At 47.4% G+C, this 19,127-nt stretch overlaps 1 protein-coding gene across 10 annotated transcripts in view; it reads right to left on the bottom strand.

Annotated features, from left to right (window-relative positions):
* Positions 1-19,127, bottom strand: part of CFAP46 (cilia and flagella associated protein 46) — a 135,908-nt gene that overhangs the window by 44,773 nt on the left and 72,008 nt on the right. For all 10 annotated transcript variants that reach the window (XR_011543343.1, XR_011543348.1, XM_070631431.1 and 7 more), the window contains 5 exons: positions 18,884-19,067; positions 15,058-15,217; positions 13,204-13,409; positions 11,999-12,142; positions 10,990-11,139 (listed from right to left, as the gene is read on the bottom strand). Coding sequence is in view for 8 of the 10 variants with exons in the window: in XM_070631431.1 (XP_070487532.1) it covers positions 10,990-11,139; positions 11,999-12,142; positions 13,204-13,409; positions 15,058-15,217; positions 18,884-19,067 (844 nt within the window). In the remaining 2 variants the exon portion in view is untranslated. The remainder of the gene's footprint in view (positions 1-10,989; positions 11,140-11,998; positions 12,143-13,203; positions 13,410-15,057; positions 15,218-18,883; positions 19,068-19,127) is intronic.

Raw genomic sequence — 19,127 nt, 5'->3', positions numbered from 1 at the left:
TAGAGAAGAACTGATAATTCTTGTAAAGTCGCACTATGCTTTTTTTTTTTTTTTTTTTTGCTGAGGAAGATTCACCCTAAGGCTAACATCTGCGCCAATCTTCCTCTATCTTGCATGTGGGTCACTGCCACAGCATGGCCACCAATGAGTGGTGTAGGTCCATGCCTGGGAACTGAACCCGGCCCCTGAAGCAGACCACGCCAAACTCAACCACTAGGCCATGGGGCTGGTGCCAATGTTGGACTAAGTTTGATAAAACAATTATTCTTCAGTAGAAAATTAGAAAAGTTAGATGAACTATTTTAAAAATCTGCTTAAAAGCATGAAAGAGTGAATAATGCTGGGAAAAATTACTGGGCCAAGAGCTATAAAAAGATGGAAATCCAGAGGCATGAACCTGGCCTATTGGGGTACATTTGTCCTGGGGGTGTCTGCTGATTGAAGAGGCAGCTGAGACGTTGAATGGTACTTCTGATTTTTTCTCTGCATAATGGACACAAAACACTGGAGCTGAGAGCCCACTAAAAGCTAAATGCCCAGGTTGAGTCCCCAAACAGTTGCACCTTAGAATTCAGGGTGCTCTAGAAGCAGAGCAGCCCTCTCGGGGCCTACATCCAAGCCCAGGGGCATTTGCGTGGCCTGGAAAGCATGTGGTTCTTTGAGAGATCAATAATTGATAACTCCTGGCAAGGTTGATCAAGAAAGACGGGGTGGGGGAACCACAGAAAGCTCTACAGATCCTACAGACCCCAAAAGGTCATAAACGGATATTAAGAACAACACTACATCAAATGGAAAATCCTAGAAAAACAAAGCCCACAAAAATTATTACAAGAAGAAATAGAAAATATGAAGAGCTCTATAACTATTAAATAAATTGGATCTGTAATTTAATATCTTCACAAATAGAAGACCTAGAGGCTTCACCAGGGAATTCCTCCAAACACTTAAGGAAGAAATAATTCATACAAATTCTCCCCAAGAATAGTAAAAAAAAAAAAAAAAACAACAGGGAATACTTCCTAACTGACTGAAAAGGTCAGGGTGACACTGTGATATAATAAGAAACACATATTTGACCTTTGTCCCTGGTTCCTGGTGCTGAGCTCCTAAAACCCTCAGGTGTCCCAACTGACGGGGGTAAGAGGAGCATCCTGTGCTACTCCTCAGCCCCTTCCAACAGCTCCTGAGTTCATGGTCATGACGAGACTTGTGGCAGCCCCTGGACAGCTCCAGGACGGGCTGGGGGCCAGAGGAACCAAGCTTGTGATCAGAGGGCTGGACCTCTGGGGACAGGAGAGGGGCTGGGGATGGATCAGTCACCAAGGCCAACGACCTCATCCATCACGCCTGTGTCATGGAAACTCCACAAAAACCCTAACAAAGGGGTCTGGAGAGCTTCTGGGTTGGTGGACACATCACCTGTCATGAGGGTGGCGCATCCCCACTCCAGGGGACAGAGCTCCTGTGCTGGGGACCCTTCCACACCCACCCGGGACCTCCTTATCTGGCTGTTCACTGCATCCTTTATACCATCCTTTACAACAAACTGACAATCGATAACAAGGCGCCTCCCTGAGCTCGGTGAGCTGGTACAGCAAGTCATCGAGCCTGAGGAGGAGTCATGGGAGCCTCGGTTTGCAGCCAGGCCAGAGAGAAGTGGGATGGCAGGGACCCAATACTCATGATGGGCTCTGAAATGGGGGCAGTCTTGAGGGACTGAGCCCTTGACCTGTGGGGCCTGCTCTAACTCCAGGTAATTGGTGTCAGGACTGAGTTAATTTGTAGGACAGCCAGCTGGTGTCCACGGAGAACTGGCTGTTGGTGTGGAACTTCTGGTGTCAGAAGTGTTGGAACAAAACACAGTTCAGAGTCAGCATAACCTTTTGCCAAATCCTGACAAGGGTGTAGCATGACAGGGAAATCAAACACTCACCTTTCTCATGAACATAGAGGCAAACACCCCAAACAAGATATGAGCCAGTTTAACCTGACAACGCAGACATGAGTGCTGCCTCCAACCAAAGTGACTGCATTCTGACAGCCCTCAGAGAGAAACCAGCATAATTAAAGGAGTGAAGGAGACAAACATTACCCCTGGATGGATGGACACAAATTTTTGATAAAAATATACAGCCATTCATGATTAAAACTCATAGCAGGGGCTGGGCTGGTGGTGCAGTGGTTAAGTTCGCACATTCTGCTTCAGCAGCTTGGGGTTCACCAGTTCAGAGCCTGGGTGCAAACCTATGCACCGCTTGTCAAGCCATGCTGTGGCAGGTGTCCTACATATAAAGCAGAGGTAGATGGGCAAAGATGTTAGCTCAGGGCCAGCCTTCCTCAGCAAAAGGAGGAGGGTTAGAGGTGGATGTTAGCTCAGGGCTAATCTTCCTCAAAAAAAAAAAAAAAAAAAAAACTCGTAACAAATAGAAATAAAGGAACCTTCTCAGTCAATAAGGAATATCTATAAAAACCTACAAAAAACATCAATTATACTTAATAGTAAAATGTCAAAAACTCCCCCATTGAGATAGAGAGCAAGATAAGGGTGTATGCTGTCACCATTTTTATTCAACGTTATGCTGGAGGTCCTAGCCAGTAGAGTAAGGCAAGATAAGGAAATACAAGGTATAGTGATTGTAAAAATTGTTTACAGGAGTGATGTCATCATCATGGTGGAGTGAGCTTGCCCGGGACTCTCTCCCCTCCAACATACAACAAAAAGGAGCAACCATATTCCAACAGAAAACATCCTAATAGCACAGGAATCCTCAGAGACCCACAGCAGCCAAATGACGGAGGGCTGAGTTGCTGGAGCCCCCCTCGGAGAAGCTGGAACCGGGTAGGAGAGAACTTCGCTCCCTCCCCTAGAGACTGGGATTGCTGCCATGGGAGGCTCCCTGAGGGAAGGAGTGGGGGAGTGGTCGCACGTCCACAGGATCACCCAGGACTCCCTAATACCCTTGCAGCCTAGAGGGAAGCCCTCTAATGGGGTGAAAGCTTTCACGTGGGGTGACCTCGTCAAGCCAAGACCCCAGGAGACCAGATAGCGAGAGCTGATTGGGAAACCTTGGACTTCAATGCAGGAGAAAGCACTACTCCTCTGATCTGTGCCACACCGCACCATCTTGGCTGAAGGTGGAGGGCTCAGAATACATGGCTCTCGACCCCCACCCAGTGGCGATAGGCGACAGTGGTAATGTCACAATGGGAAAAACCCACAGTTCCAGCATCCAGCAGTTCATCAAAACTCCAGACCAGAGAGAAAATGACACGCACTCAGAATTTAGTCCTAGGGATGCAGAAATAAGTAAACTAAACGACAATGAATTTAGAATAGCTATTGTCAAAAAACTCAGTGAGGTAAAAGAGAATATAGAGAAACAATTCAACAAGTTCAGGAGCTACTTCGCAAAAGAGATTGAAACTATAAAGAAGAATCAATCAGAAACACTACAGATGAAAGACACAATGGAAGAGATAAAACAAAATACAGACTCCCTGAATGCTCGTGTGGACACCACAAGGAGCGAATCAGCATAACTGAAGATAGACATGGTGAGATGCTCCAGACAGAGGAGGAGAGGGAACTGAGACTAAAAGGAAATGAAGAAAGTCTCTGAGAAATATCCGACTCAATGAGGAAATGCAACATAAGAATTATAGGTATCCAAGAAGGTGAAGAGAAGGAGAATGGAGCAGAAAGTGTGCTCAAAGAAATAATAGCAGAGAACTTCCCAAATCTAGGGAATGAGAGAGAAATGTGTGTGGAGGAAGCTTTCAGATCCCCTAGATTTGTCAATGTAAAAAGACCTACTGCAAGGCATATAGTAGTAAAACTGACAAAAATGAATGACAAAGAAAGAATACTCAGGGCAGCAAGACAGAAGAATATAACCTACAAAGGAACCCCTATCAGGCTTTCAGCAGATTTCTCTGCAGAAACCTTACAAGCTAGGAGAGAATGGAATGATATATTCAAAACTTTAAAACACAAAAATCTTCAGCCAAGAATACTCTATCCAGCAAAAATATCCTTCAGATATGAGGGAGAAATTAAATCTTTCCCAGACAAACAAAAGCTAAGGGAATTTGTAGCCATGAGAATCCCCCTACAAGAAATCCTCAAGAAGGCCCTCATACCTGAAAAAAGAAAAAAAAAAATGGAGAAAGGGGTCACAAAACAGAGAGTAAGGAGACAAATAGATAGAATCAGAATAGGATAGAAAACATTCAACTATAGCATAAGGATAAAGGGAAAGATAAAACAAAGACAATCTTGTCACTTTAACCACAAACTCACAGCACAAGTTGGAATAAGATATGAGAATAAAAACTTAGGAGGAGAGGAGGAAAGGGACTGAATCAGTTTAGACTAAGGAAATAAGAGGCCCTCAGAAAATGGACTATGCTATGCACAAGATTCTGAATACAAACTTCAGGGTAGCCACTAAACTAAAAAGCAGAAGAGAAACACAAAAAATAAATAAGAAAAAAAACTAAGAAACACAGCATAAGAAACTGCAGAAATCAATGGGTAGACCAAAACACACAGGATGAAAAACAAAGGAAATGCAGGAAAACTGGAAAACGAGTGACAGAATGATGGAATTAAGCCCTCATACATAAATAATCACCCTCAATGTAAACGGATTGAACTCTCCAATAAAAAGACACAGAGTGGCAAGATAGATTAAAGAACAAGATCCAACAATTTGTTGCCTCGAGGAAACACATCTCATCTCCAATGACAAATACAGGCTCAGAGTGAAGGGGTGGAAGACGATACTCCAAGCTAATGGCAAACCAAAGAAAGCAGGTGTCGTAATACTTATATCAGACAAAGTAGACTTCAAGATAAGGCAGGTAAGGAGAAATAAAGAGGGGCAATATATAATGATCAAAGGGACACTCCATCAAGAAGAAATAATGCCTATAAATATCTATGCACCCAACGCAGGAGCACCGAAGTTCATAAAGCAACTAGCAACAAAAAGAAGATATTATCAAAAATAACACAATAATAGTAGGTGACCTCAACACCCCACTCACATCATTGGACAGATCATCCAGACAGAAAATCAACAAGGAAACAGTGGAATTAAAAGAAAAGCTAAACCATTTGGACTTAATAGACATATATAGAACACTCCATCCAAAAACAGCAGAATACACATTCTTCTCAAGTGTGCATGGAACATTCTCAAGGATAGACCATATGTTGGGAAACAAGGCAAGCCTCTATAAATTTAAAAAAATTGAAATAATAACAAGCATCTTCTCTGATCATAATGCTATAAAGCTAGAAATTAATTACAAGAAAAAAGCTGAAAGAGGGACAAAGATGTGGTGATTGAACAATATGCTATTGAACAAGCAATGGATCATTGAAGAAATTAAAGAAAAAATCAAAAAATACCTGAAGACAAATGAAAATGATAACATCCCACACCAACGCATATGGGGTACAGCAAAAGCTGTATTAAGAGGGAAATTCACTGCAATACAGGCACACCTTAACAAACAAGAAAAATCCCAAATAAGCAATCTCAAATTACACCTAACTGAATTAGAAAAAGAAGAACAAACAAAGCCCAAAGTCAGCAAAAAAAGAGAAATAACAAAAATCAGAGCAGAAATAAATGCTATTGAAACAAAAAGGCAGTAGAAAGGATCAATGAAACAAAGAGCTGGTTCTTTGAGAAGACAAATAAAATTAACAAACCCCTAGCCAGACTTACAAAGAAAAAAAGAGAGAAAGCTCAAATAAACAAAATCAGAAATGAAAGAGGAGAAATAACAACAGACGCCACAGAAATACAACGGATTATAAGAGAATACTATGAAAAGCTATATGCCAACAAAATGGATAACCTAGAGGAAATGGATAAATTTTTAGACTCTTACAACCTCCCAAAGCTAAGTAAGGAAGAAACAGACAATCTGAACAGACCAATGACAAGGAAAGAGATTGAAACAGCAATCAAAAGCATCCCAAAGAATAAAAGCCCAGAACCAGATGGCTTTCCTGGGGAATTCCACCAAACTTTCAGAGAGGATTTAATGCCTATACTTTTCAAGCTATTCCAAAAAATTAGGGAGGATAGAACACTTCGTAACACATTCTATGAGGCCAGCATCACTCTGATACCAAAGCCTGACAAGGACAGCACGAAAAAGGAGAACTACAGGCCAATATCACTGATGAACACAGATGCAAAAATTCTCAACAAAATTCCGGCAACCCAAATTCAGCAATACATCAAAAGGATCATACATCCCGATCAAGAAGGATTCATACCAGGGACACAGGGATGGTTCAACATCTGCAAATCAATCAATGTGATACACCACATCAACAAACTGAGGAATAAAAACCACATGATCATCTCAATAGATGCAGAGAAAGCATTTGACAAGATCCAACAGCCATTTATGATAAAAACTCTTAATAAAATGGGGATTGAAGGAAATTACCTCAACATAATAAAGGCCATATACGACAAACCCACAGCCAACATCATACTCAATGGGTAAAAACAGAGTGCCATCCCCCTGAGAACAGGAATGAGACAAGGATGCCCTCTATAACCACTCTTATTCAACACAATACTAGAGATTTTGGCCATAGCAATTAGGCAAGAGAAAGGAATAAAAGGAATCCAAATAGGGAGTGAAGAAGTGAAACTCGCTGTTCGAAACGACATGATCTTATACATAGAAAACCCCAAATAATCCATTGGAAAACTATTAGAAACAATCAACAACTACAGCAAAGTTGCAGGGTATAAAATCAACTTATATAAATCAGTAGCATTTCTATACTCTAATAACGAACTGACAGAAAACACAATACCATTCACAATCATAACAAAAAGAATAAACTACCCTGGGGTGAATTTAACTAAGGAAGTGAAAGACCTATACAACGAAAACTACAAGATTTTCCTGAAAGAAATTGATGATGACATAAAGAGATGGAAAGACTTTCCATGCACATGGATTGGAAGAATAAACATAGTTAAAATGTCCATACTACCTAAAGCAATGTACAGATTCAATGCAATCCCAACCAGAATCCCAATGACATTCTTTACAGAAATGGAACAAAGAATCCTAAAATTTGTATGGGGCAACAAAAGACCCCGAATTGCTAAAGCAATCCTGAGAAAAAAGAACAAAGCTGGAGGCATCACAATCCCTGACTTCAAAACATACCACAAAGCTACAGTAATCAAAACAGCATGGTACTGGTACAAAAACAGGTGCACAGATCAATGGAACAGAATTGAAAGCCTAGAAATAAAACCACACATCTACGGACAGCTAACTTTTGATCAAGGAGCTGAGGGCCTTCAATGGAGAAAAGAAAATCTCTTCAACAAATGGTGCTGGGGAAACTGGCCAGCCACATGTAAAACAATGAAAATTGACCATTCTTTTTCACCATTCACAAAAATAAGCTCAAAATGGATCAAAAATCTAAAGGTAAGACCTGAAACCATAAGGCTTCTAGAAGAAAATATAGGCAGTACACTCTTTGACATCAGTATTAAAAGGATCTTTTTGGACACCATGTCTTCTCAGACAAAGGAAACAATAGAAAGAATAAACAAATGGGACTTCATCAGACTAAAAAGCTTCCTCAAGGCAAGGGAAAACAGGATTGAAACAAAAAACAACCCACTAATTGGGAAAAAATATTTGCAAGTCATATATCTGACAAATATATCTGACATATATCTCCATAATATATAAGGAACTCACATAACTCAACAACAAAAAGTCAAACAACCCAATCAAAAAATGGGCAGGGGACATGAACAGACATTTCTCCAAAGAAGATATACGGATGGCCAATAAGCACATGAAAAGATGCTCATCATCACTGATCATCAGGGAAATGCAAATCAAAACTACACTAAGATATCGCCTTACAACCATTAGAATGGCAAAAATAACCAAAACAAAAAGTAACAAATGTTAGAGAGGTTGTGGAGAAAAAGGAACCCTCATACACTGCTGGTGGGAGTGCAAACTGGTGCAGCCACTATGGAAAACAGTATGGAGATTTCTCAAAAAATTAAAAATAGAAATAGCATATGACCCAGTCATCCCACTACTGGGTATCTATCCAAAGAACTTGAAATCAGCAATTCCAAAAGTCCCATGTACCCCTATGTTCATTGCAGCATTACTTACAATAGCCAAGATGTGGAAGCAACCTAACTGCCCATCAACTGATGATTGAATAAAGAAAATATGGTGCATATATATATACAATGGAATACTACTCAGCCATAAAATAGGATACAATGGTCCCATTCACAACAACATGGATGGACCTTGAGGGTATTATGTTAAGTGAAATAAGCCAGATAGAGAAAGACAATCTCTGTATGACTCCACTCATATGTGGAAGTTAAACATGGAGACAAAGAGACCAGATTAGTGGCTACCAGGGGAAAGGGGGGTGGGGGGTGGGCACAAAGGGTGAAGTGGTGAACCTACAACACGACTGAAACAATAATGTACAACTGAAATTTCACAAGGTTGTAAACTATCATGATCTCAATAAAAAGTTAAGAAAAAATTGTTTGTAGATGAAATGATTGCATACACACAAAATCCAAAAGAATCCACAGGTAAATTACCAAAATTATTAAGAGGTTAACAAAATTGATGACTGCAAGGTCAACATGAAAACAATATATTTCTATATTTCATGTGGAGTTAAAAAATGAAACAAAAAGGTATATTTATAATAGCATCAAAAATATCAATACATGGAAATAAATCTAACATGTGCATAACCTCCAGGCAGAAACTCAAATCCATTGTTGAGAAGTTAGAGAAGAACTAATTAACAGGGACAGACCATGTTCATGGATTGGAAGACTCAAAAGGACAAAGATATCAATTCTGCCCTAAATCTAAAACAGATCTAGATATTCAATTCAATCACAATCACAGCTCCACCAGGGCTTTAATGGAATCTGACAGGCTGGTTCTAAAAATCACGTGGAAGCAAACGATGGAAAGCGGAGGGGACCTCCAGGACCTGCCTCAAGAGTCAGGTGAGGGGGCGTTCACCTCACATCAAGGTTAGGAAGCTCAGGAATCCAGACAGTGAGATGGTGGTGCACATGTGCACACTTGATTTGTGACAAACGTGGTGCAAAGAAGGTGGGCAAATGCTTCTTCAGTAAATGATGTTAGAACATGTAGATAGCCAGACGTAAAAATCTGAAGCCAGATCCCTCCCTTCATGCCACACACAAACCTACTCCAGGCAGATTATGGGTCTAAATCTCACACGTAAAGCTATAAGGCTCTTGGAAAAACACTGTAAGAGAATATCTACATGACCTTTGGGAAAAGAAGATTTTTTTTTAAAAAAAGAGGACACAAAAAGCACTAGTCACAAGGAAAAAGATTAATACTTTTTATTACTTTAAAACTAGGAATCTCTATTCACGAGAAAACCTCAAGAAAGCCAACGCACGGAGTAGATGGTGATCTGCTGTCCACAAATTGTCACAGTGCTTTTTCCAGAATAGACAAAGAATTCCTTTGCATCAAGAAGGAAAAGACAGACAGTGTAATAAAGTGTGGGCAGTGGATCGGACAGGCCCGTCACAAAGGAGGATCTACAAATGGCCAACAAGCATTGCAAGGCATCCAACCTTGCTGTAACCAGGGAGTGTCCAGTTAAGTCACATGAGATGCTGCCACACATCCACCAACAGTCAAGGTCCAGAAGGTGAGCCACATGAGGCTGGCAAGGCTGTGGGCACAGGGACTCCTGCTCCTGTGGGTGACGTGATCACTTTCTAAGGCAATTTGGCTATATACCCTGTGGTTGAAGATACGCATGCTGTGACCCAGAAATTCTGCTGCTGGGCATGTGCTCCAGACACGTGGGCATGTGGGCACTGAGGTACATGTACACGAATGCCCACAGCAGCTTCCTTTGTAATAGCCATGACCGGAAAGAACCCTAATGTCCATTAACAGTTGAATGGACAAATAGATTGTGGTCCAGTCATGCCATGGAATATCCTACAGCCATGAACATAAAAAAACTGTAGAGACACAAACGAGCACAGAGGAGTCCCACAAACAGAACTGAATGAAAGAAGCCAATACCAAAGATTATACACTGAATGATTCCATTTTTACACAGCACGGAAAACAGGCAGAACGTAGTGGGTTGAATAATGGCCCTCAAAGTCATTAGGTGCTAACACCTGGAACCTGTACATGTGACCTTATGCGGCAAAAAAGGACTGCGGGTGTGATTAAGATAAGGATCCTGAGATGGGGAGATTATCCTCGTGTCCTAAATGTAATCACATGGGTCCCTACAAGAGGAAAGCAGCAGGAGACGTGACACACAAAGGAGAGGCCACGAGAAGACGGAGGCAGAGACTGGGGGTGAGGCAGCCACAAGCCCCAAAGCACCAGGAGCTGGAGGAGGCAAGAGGGATCGTCTCCTGGAGCCTCCAGAGGGAACGTGGCCCCCTGACACCTTGATTTTGGTCCAGTGGTACCAATTTTGGATTTGTGGGCTCCAGAACTATGGGAGAACACATTTCTCCTGCTTAAACCACCTGGTTTGTGGTAACGCGTTATGGCAGCCACAGGACACTAACACACAACTAATGTTCACATTTAGGGGTGTTACTTGGGTGGTGAATGTGTGAGGAAAAGAAGGAAGTGTTTCCCACGGATGAGGGTAGAGTGTGGCTGAGTGTGGGCTGCGGGAGGGGCCGGGGCTGACTGTCCCTGTGCCTTGACCCGGGCGGTGACGTGGCTCCCTTCTGAACAATCCACTAAGTAAAGGCCTGTTCTTGTATTCCTCTTTCTGGGAACATTTCACAATGGAAGACCCTGGCTGGACCTACAAGTCAAGGAGACGATACGGCGGGAATGCAGGCTAGCCAGTGTATTTCCAAGGCCTGGGACAATTTCTTTAAGTCAACTTACTGGCTTCTGGATACTCGATGGGTTAATAGTAAAGTCACTTTTATCTTGTTTAAACACAGACACCACTTCTTCAGGGCAGGAGTAGGAAGCCCATTCTTCTATGCTTGCCGGCAAAGCTTCAGGCAGTTTGCTAGGACTTGGGATTTGATACTGAAAGGCAGAAACGCAGGATTTGCTTTATCAAGTGGAGTTGAAAATGTACGCCCAGGTGTTACAGCTTGAGTAGACAGGTCAGGAGCCTTGAGAAGGCAGTGTCCCTGGAGACCGAGGGCTGCGTGTCTGCACTCTCCCTCGAGCCCCACGGCACATGGCTGCCCTAAGATCCCAGCCCTGGCAGCAGCCAAACCAAAGCCACATTCAGTTTTACCTCCAAACCATGCTCTGACATCACTTCCAAGAGTGCAAACAGACGCCTTCTGCCCTTGCACAGCCAGAGTCTACCTGGGGTGCCCCAGGCTCACGGCCCCTCCCCACCTGCACATCCCACGCTCGGGAAAGGCTGGGTGAATGAGGGCACGAGGACTTCGTGCTGGAGCCCAGGTGTGCGTCACTGGTCTGGAGGGCTGTGCAGACAGGACCACTGTCAGATGGGCTGCAGTGAGCACAGCCACGTGGACATGCAGACACTTCAGAGTGAAAGGTCCGATGTGTGGTACAGGCCACCATGTGATGGAGAAGCTATTTCTCACTCCCCGCCCTGCACACCCAGGACCCAGATCTGCCTGCATGGAGTGACTGTGCAAAGGTATTTGTCTGGTGACTCGCTGTGGCACGAGATAAGCACCAGGGAGAAGACCAGACATCCCATCGTTACCCTCCTAACAACCCCAGGGTGGGTGAGGGTGAGACTTCTGTGTCCATTTTACAGAAGAAACTAAGGCACAGAGTTCCTCAGATCCCACAGTCTGGGAGTGGCCCCTTCTGGGGCCTTTGCCCTCCAGTGCCCTGCCTCTGGGACAACCCATGAGGCCGCCTGGGCACAGGCTGGCGCCTAGGACAGCACGGTTACCTGCTTTGGGTCTCTGCCCTTCTCTCTGTCCTTGTCCTTGCTCTTCTCCTTCTCCTTCTCTTTTTTAGGCAACGACAAACGTGAACTAGCTGCTGCTAGAATTTTATTTTCTAAAATTGACTTTCCCGCTGTCAATAAAGAAACCTGGGAAAAATTAAATCCAAATTTGCAACTGTAAGGACAGACATACCTCCCCACCTTCTTACTACATGCTCAAATCAGGGGTGCTGGTGACCCTAAGGCTTGGAGCGGGAGCCTCGTGTCCACTCTTGTACTGGCCAAGCCAGTGCGCCCACCCCATGCAGAGGCGGCTGCAGCGTCCCTTGTGGTTGGGACACTCGGCCAGCCCTCCTCTACACTCGGGGCATCCCCCCAGGACTCTGGACCAGTGGGGGCGTGGGGGTGAGGGGCAGACACGCTGACCCTCAAGGAGGCTGGTCAGCTCCGTAAAGTGAGTTTAATGTCTAAGTAAGAACGCACTTCAATCACTTCTAGCAGCTCTCCTAAAAGAATTGTTTGCAGCAGGTGGTGGGGGGTAGGGGGTGGCCTGGGACATCTAGAAGACCAAGGATGGCCTTCCCAATCCTTCCTGCTGCCAAGGGGCGACGGCCCTGTTCTCTCCAGCAAGTTACTGAGGGCAGGGGGCAAACTTGCCCTCAGAAGAATGGCCTGTCATGATGGGCACTGTCCTGCTGGGGGTCACTGCCCGCCAGAGAGCCCCGAGAATGACAGGCCATCATCATCAACGAGAGGCCCCTGGGGGGCCCCTGTAAGAGGTGGTGGGGCAGGAGGGGAGCAAGGAGGCCATGAGGGGTGCACAGAAGGTTCTGGAAGCCCAGTGGCAGAGGTGTTCAGGATCTGCGACACCAGGGCTGCCAACAGTCGGGAAGACGTGTGCTTCAGCTGGCTGGCTGCTCCACATGCAGAGGCGTGGGCGACCGTGGTGAGGGTGGGCGGGGGGAAGGTGGGCAAAGGTGTGGGGCTGGTTTCAGAGAGGAGGAAGGGCCCCTCCTCCGAGGAGTTCCAAGCAGGGGGGATGGTGGGGGCAAGAGCGGGATCCCTTTAACACTGACGGAATAAGGTAGAGAGACGCTTGCTCACGTCTCGAAAGTCTTCAGACAACCTGTGCAAGAGCTAACACTCGAGCCCCCAGATTGCGAACCCAGGAGAGCTGAGGACTCGCAGGAGGGCAGCTGCTGCCTCACCTGCCAGATGCGCCTGAGGAAGGTGTAGGCCATGAGGCAGTAGTCCTGGTAGCCGGCAGCACTCGGGGACACCATCAGGGCCAGCAGGATGTGTGCACGGGCCAGCGTTTCTAACTGCCGCACACTTCGCAGGCTTTCCAAGGAGAATGTCCCCCTGTCCTCGGAGCCTGGGCTCTCTGAGGTTGCCTGGGGGGACCTATGTTCCTCTGCAAGACACGAGTGCCCACTGCTGTGAGCACGCCCAAACCAGCATCCATGGGCCTCAGTCATTTCCTCTCTGCCCCTCTCCCAGGCCCTCAAAGGGCTCCCAGAGGTCCCACATCGCCCGTCAAAGGGCAGTCATCTAGTCAATGCCCGCCACCTGTCCTGGGGGCCAAGCCACTTCCAGAAGGGGTGACCATGCGTGTAGGGGCCAAGCTGGCCTCAGGGACGGCTGTCCCAGGGCTTCTCCCCGTGCCAGGAGACAACAGGCCTGTCTGCCTGGATGCTGTGGGCCACAGTCGGGGCTGCGAGGAGATGCCCGTCACAGGCCTGGAGTGGTGCCTGGCTGGCATCTTGCAGCTCTGGGGTCTGCTGGTCGGGGCTGGAAGCAATGGAACCTCCCTCCAGGGTTTCACCCTAGCCGATCTGAGATGATGTCCAGACTCACCCAGATGGGGGCTGGACGTTGAGTGGGCGGTCTGCGTGCTGCTAGTGCATGCACACCGGAGGCTGCCCCTTTCCCGGGCCCTGAATTCAGCAGCCCCAGGATGGAGGTTGCCTCAGTGCTGTGAAAGAGGTCCCACTGGAGCAGGCCTGGGCCGGCCATCACAGGCCTCTGCTGCCCGGAGCACCCACCCTGCTGGGGGCGTGGCCCCTCTGGTGTAAGAGCTCTCTTGCTGGCGAGGCGAGACTTCTTCTGAAAGGCTGATGCCCACCACCCCTGCCTCCCGTCCGCTCTCCCCATGGAGCAGCATCTGTGCACCCACACCACCTTCCCTTTGGCAGGTTGGATGTGGGAGTACCCTGTGTTTTCCCAGAATGCCCCTGCGCCAAGGCTGTGGGGTCCTGAGAAGAGCCCTCATCCACTCTGACAGCAGAGGCTTCCCCACAGAGCAGGCTTGCGTCACCTCCCAGCCCTGCACCAGCCATGCAGGGGCCTCTGGAGCAGCCCCTGGGCCTGTGCCCTGTGTCCACTCCCCCGCAGGAAGGCTGACTGGTTTACTCCAAAATGCTGCTCCCTCCAGGACAGGGTCTCGACCCTGCTGCCCACCAGCATCTCCCCCGGGAGCTGCGACCCCTGGCTGCACCCAGACCTTCTAGGTGGAGCCTCTGGGCTGATGCCTGGGGCATCTGTGGTTTTTAAGCCCCCAAAGTTCAGCCACAGCGGGGCTGCCCGAAGCTCCCCCACTCACCAGTACTCCAGCCCAGCGAACCCTCACCTCTCAGCCCAAACCAAACACATCTCCATCCCTCCACAACCTCAGGGACTGAGCTGAGGGACAGAAGGGAGGCAAGCTCTGGCATGGGGTGTGAAGCCCCCTCAGCCCAGAGGTACATTCCTGCATCTGCTCCTGCAGCCTCGGGGCAGGGGCTGGGAGCTGGCCCCAGATCCTGTCTATCAGAACAGGCTGGGCCTTCCTGTTAGTGCGACCCGATAATGGTGGAGCGGGTCCTGAACCCTCTCGCGAGCACGGGCACTGAGGGGCATCCACATGGAACTTTCCAGGGGGCATGCTGCTGGTGAAGGGGTGGGCACTGTGCTGTGTACATGAACTGTGACTCCGAATGAGAGAAGCCATGACTGTTGAAGGGACCTGTGTGCCCAGGAGCCCAGACGGTGGCCAGCCCCCATCCCTGGCCGCGTCTCCTTACCTGCTGGCTCAGGTGTGTCCCTGGCAGGTTTCATCAGCAGCAGCATGTCGATTGCCGACCTCAGGTGGAAGATCACGTCTTCAATAGGAAACTGCTTGTAATACAGCCATTCGCTGAATTCCATGATATAGTCAATTTTCTGCCAGTCACTTTCTGGCTTCTTTGAGATTAAACAAAACAGGAGGGTGTCATTCCCATCGCAAGAACTGTATTGAAGATGTGATCTATAACATGAAGTGGTTTTACTATTTCATCTTCTAGAAGCAAACGGGTTTGTTTTCACCCTGTGTTTACCATAACGAGACCACCTGTGCATCTGCTCTCTTTGTGGCTACCCCGCCCACCTGCCTGTCCTGCCCTGTCCCTCATGGACCCCGAGTGTTGGAGCAGGGCTCCTCAGCAACGCCAGCCTCGAGTGGCTCCCCGCCATCACTCTATCCTCAGCTCTGTGCTTCTCCAGCACACGCTGAATGTGTCCATGAGGCTTTATCTGGATGGTCCTGTGGCTAACTGCAGAGCTGCTGGGGGTGGGGAGGGTGGGAAAGAGCAGGGTGGTGCGCAGGAGCAGGAGTTGATTTGGGAATGCTGGGTTACAACATCAGTAAGATGGAAGCGTGGAGCAGGCAGTGGCACATGTGAGGCCAGAGTGGAGGGAAGTCTGGGCTGGAGACTTAGTTGTGAGGACAATCGGTGCAGGGATGGCATTTAGCCCAGGACACTGGTTGAGGTCACCAGGGAGAGGGGATCATGGAAGGAGGGGATCCAAGCCCTGAGCCTGGGTCCTTCTCCCTCATTAAGGGGTGGGGAGAAGAGAAGGAGGAATAACCCTGAGGGGCAGGGGAACTTGGAAGCCAAGTGAAGGAAGTCCAATGGAGCAGAGGGATGGGCATATGCCCCATCAGGTGGGGTAAGACAGGGCCTCAGAATGACCATGGTGGTTGCTGGTGGCTTTGACAAGAGCTGTGCAAGAGGGGTGATGGGAGGGAGAGTCCCGTTAGAGGGCTGGAGAGAGAATGATCATAGTTTCAGCAGACAGTGCTGGGAAAACTGGGCATCCACATGCTGAAGAAGGGAGTAGGAGCCCTACCTCACGCCAAATACAAAACTAACTTGAAATAAATCAAAGACCTAAATGTAAGAGCTAAAACTATGAAACTCTTAGAAGCAAACTTAGGAGTGAATCTTCATGACCTTGGATTATGCGATTGTTTCTCAGATACAACACCACAAGCACAAGCAACAAAAAGGGGACCAGCCCAGTGGTGCAGTGGTTAAGTTAGTGCACTCCACTTCAGTGGCCTGGGGCTCACGGGTTTGGATCCCAGGCGCAGACTACACACCACTCATCAAGCCATGCTGTGGCAGCATCCCACACGCAAAGTAGAGGAGGCCTGGCACAGATGTTAGCTCGGGGACAATCTCCCTCAAGCAAAAAAAGGAAGACTGGCAATAGATGTTAGCTCAGGGCCAATCTTCCTCACCAAAAAAAAAAAAAAGAGAGAGAGAGAGATAGATAAATTAGACTTCCTCAAAATGATAAAACTTTGGTGCTCAAGTGACATCATCAAGAAAGTGAAAACATGGTTGAAAAGACAACCCACAGAGTGAGAGAAAATATTTACAAATCATATATGTGATAAGAGACTTGTATCCAGGATGCATAATGAACTCCTACAACTCAACAATAAAAAGACAAACAACCAAATTAAAATATAGGGAAATAATCTGAATAGACGTTTCTCCAAAGACATACAAATGGCGAATAAGCACATGAAAAGATGTTCAGCATTAGTCATTAGGGAAATGCAAAAGATGAGATAGCATTTTGCACCCACTAGGATGGGTAGAACCAAAAAGTCAGAGGATAATAAGGGTTGGTGAGGATGTGGGGAAAATGGAACCCTTGTGCACTGCTCGTGGGAATGTAAAATGGTGCAGCCCCTGTGGGAAACAGCCTGGCCGTTCCTCAATAGTTAAACATAGAGTCAGCATATGACCCAACAATTCCACTCCTAGGTATATGCCCAAGAGATGTGTAAACATATGTCCACGCAACAACTTGTACACAAATGCTTATAGCAGCATTCATCACAATAGCTAAAGAATGGAAACAATACAAATGCCTATCAACAAAATGTCTCTCACAGTGATGTCCATCCACACAATGATGTCCCTCCACACAATGACATCCACCATCACAGTGATGTCTCTCCACACAGTGATATCCACCCACACGGTGATGTCCACCCGCACGGTGATGTCCCTCCACACAGTGATGTCTCTCCACACAGTGATATCCACCCACACGGTGATATCCACCCACACGGTGACGTCCCTCCACACGGTGACTACATCCACCCGGTGATGTCCATCTACCTGGTGACGTCCACCCAGCTGGTGACGTCCGCCCACCCGGTGACATCCGCCCACACGGTGACGTCCCTCCACCCGGCGATGTCCCTCCATCCGGTGACGTCCACCCACACAGTGATGTCCCTCCACATGGTGACGTCCATCCACACAATGGCACATTATTCAGCCATAAAAAGGAAGGAAGCCCCAACACACGCTACAACATGATGAACCGTGGAATCACGTTTGGTGACAGAAGCCAGACACAAAGGCCACAGCTTGTCTGATTCTGTTTGTGTGAAATGTCCAGAATAGACAAATCCATAGAGACAGCAAGTAGATTGGTGGCTCCCTGGGGCTGGTGGGAGGCAGGGGGAGTGAGTACCAATAGACCTGGGTTTTTGGGGGTGATGAAATAGTGAAAAGTTCTAAAATGGATTATGGTGATAGTTGTATAAACCTGCAAATTTACTAAAGAACGCCTCCTACCCCTAAAAAGAAGAAACAGTGGCAGGAAGGGATTTGGGGTCAGCGGTGACAGAGCCTTTTCAAGGTGATGGCTGCAAAGGGAGCCGACAGGCTCACTCTGTCCGGGCGGCATGCCTCTCTCTGGGAGCAGGCCCTCTTCTTTCACTGGTGGGGGGCCACACTGCCTGGTCCCAGTGTACCCCACGGGGCCATTGCCCAGGGAGGCCTTGGTCTTTGGCCCAGAAGCAAGGTGTAGGGGTACCCCATAGCCACTTGTTGGGAATCCAGGCCTCGGTGCTGACCACACAGCAAGTGGCAGAGCCCGTGTTTGGACCCAGAGTGGCCTCCTGACCAGCTCCCAGTTAAGCCCTTCCTGAGAGACACACCGGCCCCTGGAGCTCTCCAAAACCCCAGGGCAGGATTTGTTCCAGGAGGGAGAAACATCCCGCCTAACAGAAAGCCTTTCAGGTGTCTGCTGCGATGCGTGTCTGGGACACCTTCAGGTCCACGATTAGGAGCCTCCTTTGTCCTTGGCAAGTTCCAGATGCTCTTGCATCAAACTGAGGTGCCGTTCCCTCAGGTCTACCCTACTTCACTTCAGGTGTACTGAGGAGAATGTCTGTCTTGGCTTCCTGGGGGCGAGGAATGTCCCCAGGACCCATGCATCCCAGAAAGCTGCAGAGCCCAGCTCCCTCCACAGCCCCGACCAGGCCTCGGCTCCTCCCCCTCGGGTAGGCCTCCCCGACTCTTTCCCTCTCTCCCATGCAGCAAGAGGATCACCCTCCAGCCCCTACAGGCAAGGACCCCGTCCTTCCATGTGCGAAGAGGGTGACAGAAGATGGGTCCATCTGCTGCCTTGTCTGGTCAGCAAAGGAGACCGTCACGCACCTCCCAGGAGGTGGTCCTGCTGCTCCAGGCAGCAAGAGCTCCTCCAGGCACCTCCCCAGGCAGCTGCTCTCACATGACCACCTCTACTCACAACCACCAGAGGGAACCAGAGTCAGACCTGTAAGGCCTGAATTGCATTATGATAGCAGGTCAGCTCTCCACAGATGGTCTTCGAGTTCAAGGCCAGGCGGTGCCACATGTGTGCCAAATAATCTTCACTTTCGTCTTTGAATTTCTGTATCTCCATTGTAAAATTCTGGCCAAGTTTGGCCTTCACAATGACCATATGCTTAAAAATCAAGCTAAAGAAAAGTAAAAGACAGAAATAAATGCTTGAATTGAATGATAAAAAATTTAAATGT

This window comes from Equus przewalskii, chromosome 1 (genome assembly GCF_037783145.1).
Source record: "Equus przewalskii isolate Varuska chromosome 1, EquPr2, whole genome shotgun sequence".
Classification (NCBI taxonomy): Eukaryota; Metazoa; Chordata; class Mammalia; order Perissodactyla; family Equidae; genus Equus; species Equus przewalskii.
The sequence above is the reverse complement of the archived record's forward strand: the minus strand, read 5'-3'. Positions and strand labels throughout refer to the sequence as shown.